The 11,177-nt window shown below is 51.9% G+C and overlaps 1 protein-coding gene across 1 annotated transcript; it reads right to left on the reverse strand.

The window, feature by feature from the left end:
* Positions 1-2,509: 2,509 nt before the first annotated feature.
* On the reverse strand, positions 2,510-4,363 carry LOC149428548 (E3 ubiquitin-protein ligase TRIM7-like). Its single transcript, XM_089667276.1, has one exon. It carries the CDS (start codon positions 3,928-3,930, stop codon positions 2,848-2,850), a length of 1,083 nt encoding a protein of 360 aa, XP_089523402.1. The 5' UTR covers positions 3,931-4,363; the 3' UTR covers positions 2,510-2,847.
* Between the last annotated feature and the right edge of the window lie 6,814 nt (positions 4,364-11,177).

An 11,177-nucleotide genomic window follows, 5' to 3' on the forward strand; every position in this document is an offset into this window, starting at 1 on the left:
GTGAGAGTACAATGTATCGGTGTGTGAGTACAATGTATCGGTGTGAGAGTACAATGTATCGGTGTGAGAGTACAATGTATCGGTGTGAGAGTACAATGTATCGGTGTGAGAGTACAATGTATCAATGTGAGAGTACAATGTATCGGTGTGAGAGTACAATGTATCGGTGTGAGAGTACAATGTATCGGTGTGTGAGTACAATGTATCGGTGTGTGAGTACAATGTATCGGTGTGTGAGAGTACAATGTATCGGTGTGTGAGAGTACAATGTATCGGTGTGAGAGTACAATGTATCGGTGTGTGAGTACAATGTATCGGTGTGAGAGTACAATGTATCGGTGTATTCTTGAATCGTTCACTTCTCTCATCATTGTTGTGCCATCTGTGACACACGATTTTTGTGCTGCAATCGATCCAATATGCTGAATTTTTTTCCCCGAAAACACAAAACAAACGATGGAACATTTTTTTCATTTTTCGATCAACAGAACATTCAGTTTTCATTCATCAGCTGCCATTCAGTTAGCATTTCTATCGTGCCCCGGGTCCCTGAATGAACAAGGAAATGAGGAAAAGGACGACCATGATCTATTTATTTAAAGCCAATCAAATCTGCAAATCACACAATGAAATAGTTTTTATGGAAATGAAGGTTAAAAGAGCGTCAATGTGATCAATACAATTATAGAGAAACACGGAGGGCAATCCTGCGCTCACTGCCCGCTGCTCTGTACATACTGCGACAGGCCACTGCAGAACACTTGCTGAAATCTTTCACAATGAGGGGAAGTCCTCCTGTTCCTATAATCCAGTGTTTCTCAACTCCAGTCCTCATGGACCCCCAACAGGTCATGTTTTCAGGATTTCCCTCAGATGAAACAGCTGTGGTAATTACTAAGGCAGTGAAACTGATCAAATCACCTGTGCAAAATAATGGAAATCCTGAAAACATGACCTGTTGGGGGTCCATGAGGACTGGAGTTGAGAAACACTGCTATAATCACACATTTTATAACAGGAAAACAATGTGGAGATTCTGTTACTTTTGGAATGTCGCAGCTGATTGCGGATGAAAGAATTCCTTTCTATAACTCCGTATCTCTGGGTGTCATTTATACATTTATCCTGACAAAAGCAACATTTTCCTCCAATCACATCTGATGATTGATCAGCGAAGAACAGCTGCCCCACCCCCTCATCCTATCAATCGGTATTACAGATCGTTCTCATTGGTGGAAGACGATTGGTGGAGGTTTTCTTTGTCATTTTATGATACAAATTGAGAAAGATTAAAAAAAAAAAGAGAAGAAGAAGAACTGACTCTGCAGAGCCCCGTGGATATCCGGTGCCAGCGATCGGGTTGTCCATTGGCAGTGCAAGTACATGTGATGCTGATGTGTGACCAATCGTATTCCTAGAAAAGCGAAGTGTGCGAATATCAGTGCGAATATTAGTGCCCAGTCTTCTCCAAATGGATATTTCAGTGTTTGGTAGACAGTGGAGAGTTATACCCTCTGACAGTGCAGTGATAAGGGGTAAGATCAATGCAATACATTCCCGGGTCTGTACGCCCGCTGAGCCCATTATGAGGGGTTCCCACCATCCCTGTGCTGAGTTGACCTGATATGTGGGGGGATTTGTACTGTCCTGACATTTGGGGGGGATTTGTACCGTCCTGACATTTGGGGGGATTTGTACCGTCCTGACATTTGGGGGGGGATTTGTACCGTCCTGACATTTGGGGGGGGATTTGTACCGTCCTGACATTTGGGGGGATTTGTACCGTCCTGACATTTGGGGGAATTTGTACCGTCCTGACATTTGGGGGGATTTGTCCTGTCCTGACATTTGGGGGGGATTTGTACCGTCCTGACATTTGGGGGGATTTGTACCGTCCTGACATTTGGGGGGGATTTGTCCTGTCCTGACATTTGGGGGGGGGGGATTTGTACTGTCCTGACATTTGGGGGGGATTGGTACTGTCCTGACATTTGGGGGGGGATTTGTCCTGTCCTGATATTTGGGGGGGATTTGTACAGTCCTGACATTTGGGGGAGATTTGTACTGTCCTGACATTTGGGGGGGATTTGTACAGTCCTGACATTTGGGGGAGATTTGTACTGTCCTGACATTTGGGGGGGATTTGTACTGTCCTGACATTTGGGGGGGATTTGTACTGTCCTGACATTTGGGGGGATTTGTACTGTCCTGACATTTGGGGGGGGATTTGTACTGTCCTGACATTTGGGGGGGGATTTGTACTGTCCTGACATTTGGGGGGGGATTTGTACTGTCCTGACATTTGGGGGAGATTTGTACTGTCCTGACATTTGGGGGGGGGATTTGTACTGTCCTGACATTTGGGGGGGATTTGTACTGTCCTGACATTTGGGGGGATTTGTACTGTCCTGACATTTGGGGGGGGATTTGTACTGTCCTGACATTTGGGGGGGATTTGTACTGTCCTGACATTTGGGGGGGGATTTGTACTGTCCTGACATTTGGGGGGATTTGTACTGTCCTGACATTTGGGGGGGGATTTGTACTGTCCTGACATTTGGGGGGGATTGGTACTGTCCTGACATTTGGGGGGATTTGTCCTGTTCTGGCGTTTTTTGGCCTCAAGAGAAGAGATCAGCCGTCAGTACATCAGGATTGATCAATTGGTGAAAATGTCATATGGGTACAGTGTTGCACGACCGCGCAATTGTCATTCAAAGTGTGACAGCGCTGAAAGCTGGGAATTCGCCTGGGCAGGAAGGGGGTGACAGCGCCCGGTATGGAGGGGTTAACACCTCTTGCCCTAAATACCCCGAACACAGCCCCACATCTTGCCAACCATCAGTCCTAACTCCGGATTTTTACCCAGCCAGGACCATCACATCTTGCAAGCGCGAAGGCAGCGTGGAGGGGCTCCGCGAAGGTCGCGGTGAAGGTGTACAAGTGTCTGGTGGGGTCACGGAGCTCGTAAAAGGACAGCCGCCCAGCATCATAGTCCAGATAGACTGCAATTCTCTGTCTGCAAACCCTGCGGGGCAACTCAACCACCTTCATGTTGTGTTTTGCGAAATAAACGCCAGGAAGAGCAACGATGCACCAAGACTTGGGGTCGTTCCCAAACAAGGTCTCGTTTTCTCCTCTCGCTACACTGGGGTAGCTCATCCCCACCGTCCATGACCCCGATTCGCTGGTCTCCACTTCAAAGAAATGTCGTCCCGAAGTAAATCCCCGGGTGGACAACACTTGAGGCCAGGTAAACCTCTGCGGTACGGCCGGTAGGTCGAGCCTCTCTTCTAACAAGGTGGCAGTTTTTGAATCTCCTGAGACAGCGATTATGCTGCTAGCTGTGTAGACATCCAAGCAGAGGTCTGGAACCTCCGGAACGTCCATCCCTCTCTTGACCTTGGTGGTAATATCTGCTAAGGCTTTGTGTATCATCACCGGGATCCAGTTCTCATTTAGATCTTCAGAATCCTCTTGGTCATCCTGAAGGTTGTCTTCTATATCAGACATCTCTTCAGGCGTCCTACGCAGCTCCTGCAGTTGGACTATCTTTTTGTCCAGCTTCTTCTTTTTCTTCTGGAGATGTTTGATTTGACGGGACACGTGTTTCTTCTGCTTGGGGACCTCCGCCAAGACTTTCTCCTCCAGGTCTCTCAGCTGGCTCTTGAGGTTTTTAAACAGCGCGGTGATGTTGTCTGCCGCGACTTTGTCCTCGATGTCTTTCTTGGTCTTTTTCAGATGATTGAGTCTAAGTTCTGCATCTTCCTTCTTGGAGATCAGGGCCATCAGAAAGTGTTGTAACCTCTGTTCCTCCGAGTCAAGCTGGCCCAAGAGATTCAAGTTTTCAAACTGAATGGACAGCACGGTAGATGTTTGGTTTTCAGGACCGCCGTCCGACTCTCTCCGTCGCCACGTCCTCACCGCCATTTTATCCGTTCGTTTCAGCTCAGCGCGGAATGAGTATCTCCCGCGGCGCTCAGCCTCAGAATGGATGGAGGTATCTAGGCTGCTTCTGGTACAGGCCAGGCAGATTGTATGGTCACACTGGAGACTGACTGGGTCCTTGGAAGCGGTCAGACAGACGGAGCCACCAAACACGCTACTCGTTGTCAGAGAGATCGAATAACATGACCGCCTCAGTTGGGATCTATATACATTTCTACTGAGGGAGGAAGTCCTTAGACTTTGGAGTCTGACTTTTCTGTTCCGTCACGTATTCTGGGCCATCCAACTCACAACACAGATAAAGAGGACATTTCCTGCAAACTCTCCGCCTTCAAGAGAGACTACAGAACCCCGCGACTGCCGGAGAGCGAGACTACAGAACCCCATGACTGCTGGAGATGGAGACTACAGAACCCCATGACTGCCGGAGAGTGAGACTACAGAACTCTGTGACTGCCGGAGATCGAGACTACAGAACCCTGCGACTGCCGGAGATCGAGACTACAGAACCCCACGACTGCCGGAGATCGAGACTACAGAACCCCACGACTGCTGGAGATGGAGACTACAGAACCCCGCGACTGCCAGAGATCGAGACTACAGAACCCCACGACTGCTGGAGATGGAGACTACACAACCCTGTGACTGCCAGAGATTGAGACTACACAACCCCGCGACTGCCGGAGATCGAGACTACAGAACCCCGCGACTGCTGGAGATGGAGACTACAGAACCCCGCGACTGCCAGAGATCGAGACTACAGAACCCCACGACTGCTGGAGATGGAGACTACAGAACCCCACGACTGCCGGAGATCGAGACTACAGAACCCCGCGACTGCCGGAGATCGAGACTACAGAACCCCACGACTGCCGGAGATCGAGACTACAGAACCCCACGACTGCTGGAGATGGAGACTACAGAACTCTGTGACTGCCGGAGATCGAGACTACAGATCCCCACGACTGCCGGAGATCGAGACTACAGAACCCCATGACTGTCGGAGATCGAGACTACAGAACCCCGCGACTGCCGGAGATGGAGACTACAGAATCCCGTGACTGCAGGAGAGCGAGACTACAGAACCCCACGACTGCCGGAGATCGAGACTACAGAACCCCACGACTGCCGGAGATCGAGACTACAGAACCCCGCGACTGCCGGAGAGCGAGACTACAGAACCCCGCGACTGTCGGAGATCGAGACTACAGAACCCCGCGACTGCCAGAGATGGAGACTACAGAACCCCACGACTGCTGGAGATGGAGACTACAGAACCCCGCGACTGCCGGAGATCGAGACTACAGAACCCCACGACTGCTGGAGATGGAGACTACAGAACCCCACGACTGCCAGAGATCGAGACTACAGAACCCCGCGACTGCCGGAGATCGAGACTACAGAACCCCACGACTGCCGGAGATCGAGACTACAGAACCCCACGACTGCCGGAGATCGAGACTACAGAACCCCACGACTGCCGGAGAGTGAGACTACAGAACCCCACGACTGCCGGAGAGCGAGACTACAGACCCCCACGACTGCCGGAGAGCGAGACTACAGAACCCCGCGACTGCCAAAGATCGAGACTACAGAACCCCGCGACTGCCGGAGATCGAGACTACAGAACCCCGCGACTGCCGGAGATCGAGACTACAGAACCCCACGACTGTCGGAGATCGAGACTACAGAACCCAACGACTGTCAGAGATCGAGACTACAGAACCCAACGACTGTCAGAGATCGAGACTACAGAACCCCAGGACTGCCAGAGATCGAGACTACAGAACCCCGCGACTGCCAGAGATCGAGACTACAGAGCCCCAGGACTGTCAGAGATTGAGACGACAGAACCCCACGACTGCCGGAGATCGAGACTACAGAACCCCGCGACTGCCAGAGATCGAGACTACAGAACCCCACGACTGTCGGAGATCGAGACTACAGAACCCCGCGACTGCCGGAGAGCGAGACTACACAACCCCGAGACTGCCGGAGATCGAGACTACAGAACCCCACGACTGCCAGAGATCAAGACTACAGAACCCCACGACTGCCGGAGATCGAGACTACAGAACCCCATGACTGCCGGAGAGTGAGACTACAGAACCCCGCGACTGCCGGAGATCGAGACTACAGAACCCCGCGACTGCTGGAGATGGAGAATACAGAACCCCACGACTGCCGGAGATCGAGACTACAGATCCCCACGACTGCCGGAGATCGAGACTACAGAACCCCATGACTGTCGGAGATCGAGACTACAGAACCCCATGACTGTCGGAGATCGAGACTACAGAACCCCGCGACTGCCGGAGATGGAGACTACAGAATCCCGTGACTGCAGGAGAGCGAGACTACAGAACCCCACGACTGCCGGAGATCGAGACTACAGAACCCCACGACTGCCGGAGATCGAGACTACAGAACCCCGCGACTGCCGGAGAGCGAGACTACAGAACCCCGCGACTGTCGGAGATCGAGACTACAGAACCCCGCGACTGCCAGAGATGGAGACTACAGAACCCCACTACTGCTGGAGATGGAGACTACAGAACCCCGCGACTGCCGGAGATCGAGACTACAGAACCCCACGACTGCTGGAGATGGAGACTACAGAACCCCACGACTGCCAGAGATCGAGACTACAGAACCCCGCGACTGCCGGAGATCGAGACTACAGAACCCCACGACTGCCGGAGATCGAGACTACAGAACCCCACGACTGCCGGAGATCGAGACTACAGAACCCCACGACTGCCGGAGAGTGAGACTACAGAACCCCACGACTGCCGGAGAGCGAGACTACAGACCCCCACGACTGCCGGAGAGCGAGACTACAGAACCCCGCGACTGCCAAAGATCGAGACTACAGAACCCCGCGACTGCCGGAGATCGAGACTACAGAACCCCGCGACTGCCGGAGATCGAGACTACAGAACCCCACGACTGTCGGAGATCGAGACTACAGAACCCCACGACTGTCAGAGATCGAGACTACAGAACCCAACGACTGTCAGAGATCGAGACTACAGAACCCCAGGACTGCCAGAGATCGAGACTACAGAACCCCGCGACTGCCAGAGATCGAGACTACAGAGCCCCAGGACTGTCAGAGATTGAGACGACAGAACCCCGCGACTGTCGGAGATCGAGACTACAGAACCCTGCGACTGCCAGAGATCGACATTCAGCCATTTATCATGTTAAATCTTTTTTGAACACTAGAAGACTGAAATATTCCCATCAGTCTCTGTACCAGAGGAGCTTACGCTCTAATGTCCCCTCCCCCACAGTCACATCAGTCTCTGTACAGAGGAGCTTACGCTCTAATGTCCCCTCCCCCACAGTCACATCAGTCTCTGTACAGAGGAGCTGACACTCTAATGTCCCCTCCCCCACAGTCCCATCAGTCTCTGCACCGGAGGAGCTTACGCTCTAATGTCCCCTCCCCCGCAGTCCCATCAGTCTCTGCACCGGAGGAGCTTACGCTCTAATGTCCCCTCCCCCGCAGTCCCATCAGTCTCTGTACCAGAGGAGCTTACACTCTAATGTCCCCTCCCCCGCAGTCACATCAGTCTCTGCACCGGAGGAGCTTACGCTCTAATGTCCCCTCCCCCACAGTCCCATCAGTGTCTGTACAGAGGAGCTTACGCTCTAATGTCCCCTCCCCCACAGTCCCATCAGTCTCTGTACCGGAGGAGCTTACGCTCTAATGTCCCCTCCCCCACAGTCACATCAGTCTCTGTACCGGAGGAGCTTACGCTCTAATGTCCCCTCCCCCACAGTCCCGTCATTCTCTGTACCGGAGGAGCTTACGCTCTAATGTCCCCTCCCCCACAGTCCCGTCAGTCTCTGTACCAGAGGAGCTTACGCTCTAATGTCCCCTCCCCCCAGTCCCATCAGTCTCTGTACCAGAGGAGCTTACGCTCTAATGTCCCCTCCCCCACAGTCCCATCAGTCTCTGTACCGGAGGAGCTTACGCTCTAATGTCCCCTCCCCCACAGTCCCATCAGTCTCTGTACCGGAGGAGCTTACACTCTAATGTCCCCTCCCCCACAGTCCCATCAGTCTCCGTACCAGAGGAGCTTACACTCTAATGTCCCCTCCCCCACAGTCCCATCAGTCTCCATACCAGAGGAGCTTACACTCTAATGTCCCCTCCCCCACAGTCACACCCTATTATACACGAGGGGTTCGAGGGCCCGGCTCTTTCCAGCTTACAATCTTGGAGCGTACTTCACTTTGTCAGACGGCTTCTATTTAACTGATTTCTTGATTCAACAGGTCTGGCAGTAATCAGGCCTGGATGTGGTAAGGGAAATTTAACTCCGCTTTCCAAAAAAATGTGGTTAATCATCAGTTTATTCATGATTTAGCAAGGTGGGGGAGGGGATGGGGGTCGGCGGGGAGGGGCAACTACCTTTTCGCATAGAGCCGGGCATGTTTGGATGGCTTTTTTCCCCTTAATAAATGAAATTATTGTTTTAAAAACGTCATTTTCTATTTATTCGGGGAATCTTCGTGTAATATTACAATTTTCTTGACGATCCGAATCATTTAAGTGTGACGAATATGCAAAAAAATAAATAAAACCTTCCTTGGGGACCCCCCAGGTCAACAGAACCAGTGTCCCCCACTGGGAAATTTCCCCTCTGTTACCTTTCCGGGGACAAAATGTGGGATTTTCTTTTACTTTCACTTTCAATGATAATGGTAAACAGGACAAAGAGAGAGGGGGAATCCCTCCAATGTCGACACACTCCTTCCATGAGGTTTGCATGAAAGTCTGCAATATTTGGACATATTCTTTGAACCCGCCTGCGAATCAAACCCAAGCAGATTTGCCAGAGACAGAACTACCGGGGTTGCAAGGGTCGCACTTGTGAGCATTCCTCCATCCTGGGGGGAGCCTCCTCTTGCTGTCCTGCCCCTGCTATTGACGGTGCCAGTCTGATGTCCCTGTCACTACAGCAACGCACATTAGGACCCAGTGCCAGTTATGGACCTTACCCCCCCCCCCATACTACCTCACATACCCCCTCATACTGCCTCACCTACCCCCATAATGTCTCATCTCCCTCCCACACCGCCTCACCTACCCCCATACCACTTCACCTACCCCTCATACCGCCTCTACCTCATACTGCCTCATCTCCTCCCCCCATACCACCTCACCTCCCCCCCCATACCACCTCACCTACCCCTCATACTGCCTCACCTACCCCTCATACCATCTTATCTACCCTCCATACCGCCTCACCTCCCCCCCATACCACCTCACCCCCCCCCCATACCACCTCACCTACCCTCATACCACCTCATCTACCCTCCATACCACCTCACCTCCCCCCCATACCACCTTACCTACCCCCATACCGCCTCACCTACCCCTCATACCACCTCATCTACCCTCCATACCACCTCACCTCCCCCCCATGCCACCTTACCTACCCCCACCATACAGCTTCATCTACCCCCCATACCACCTCACCCCCCCCATACCACCGTACCTACCCCTATACCGCCTCACCTACCCTCATACTGCCTCACCTACCCTCATACTGCCTCACCTACCCTCATAATGCCTCACCTACCCCCATACCGCCTCACCTACCCCCATACCGCCTCACCTACCCTCATAATGCCTCACCTACCCCCATACCGCCTCACCTACCCTCCATACCACCTCACCTCCCCCCCATACCACCTTACCTACCCGCCCATACGGCTTCATCTACCCCCCATACCGCCTCACCTCCCCCCAATACCACCTCACCTTCCCCCCATACTGCCTCACTCACCCCCCATACCACCTCAGTTACCCTCATACTGCCTCACCTACCCCCCCATACAGCTTCATCTACCTCCCATACCGCCTCACCTACCCCTCATACCACCTCATCTACCCTCCATACCGCCTCACCTACCCCTCATATCACCTCATCTACCCTCCATACCGCCTCACCTCCCCCTCCATACCACCTTACCTACCCTCCATACCGCCTCACCTACCCCTCATACCACCTCATCTACCCTCCATACCGCCTCACCTCCCCCCCCATACCACCTTACCTACCCCCATACCACTTCACCTACCCCTCATACCACCTCATCTACCCTCCATACCACCTCACCTCCCCCCCATACCACCTTACCTACCCCCCCCATACAGCTTCATCTACCCCCCATACCGCCTCACCTATTCCCCCCCATACCACCTGACCCACCCCCATACCATCTCACCTACCCCCCATACTGCCTTAACTACCCCCCCCATACTGCTTCACCGATCCCCATACCACCTCACCTACCCCTCATATTGCTTCACCTACCCCAAACACTTCATACCACCTCACCTTCTTTTATCCAGGTATAGCACCTCACTCCATCCCTTCCTAACCACTGCACCTCCTTGTCACCCACCTAACCCCCCCCCTCCCCCCAGGTTACAGCAACTCCTACCCACCAAACCCTTCCTCCCGAGTCCAAGCACCGTACACCTACCTCCTTCCGCCCTGCTTGTCACCCTGGAAGTGTATTAGTCTGCTGACCCATGAAACAATGCCCTCCCTATGTGGTCGGCATCCTTGGCATAGGGGTATTCCTAATTCCCCCCCCCTTCATTTACTACTGACCCCCGAACTCTGCGTCCATTTCAGACACGGCCAATATTCAGCACAATGAGAACCGCCCCCAATATTTTCCGCGGTGCGAGTCGCACTCTCTTTTTGGCTGGCAGGAGAGGGAAGATTTTGCGCGCAGGCTCACTGCTCAGAAAACAAACATGTTCCTTGGCTTGTGTGATAGTTCTACAGGCTACAAACTATGGGAAAAAATACTTTTTTGTAATTTTTTTCTTTTTTTATATATAAACAAAAAAAAAGACTGAAGATTTTGAAAAAAAAAATATTGTTTACTTTCTGCTATAAAACATATCACATTAAAAAACAAAAATCAAATTTCTTCATAAATTGAGGCCAAAATGTATTCTGCAAAATGTCTTTGATTAAAAAAAAAAAATCCCAGTAAGTGTATATTCATTGGCTTGTGGGAAAGTTATAAATGCTACAAATTATGGGAAATATACTTTTGGTGGGATTTGATCACCACTGGGTATTGTCATTTATATACAGTTGTGTCCAAAATTATTCAACCCCCACTGAAATTGAGTGTTTTGGCCAGTTTGACATTGCTTTTGATCATTCAGTCATCTTGCTTACATTTAC

Source organism: Staurois parvus, unplaced genomic scaffold, assembly GCF_062004578.1.
Source record: "Staurois parvus isolate SC_StPar_1 unplaced genomic scaffold, SC_StPar_1.0 ptg003145l, whole genome shotgun sequence".
Taxonomy (NCBI): domain Eukaryota; kingdom Metazoa; phylum Chordata; class Amphibia; order Anura; family Ranidae; genus Staurois; species Staurois parvus.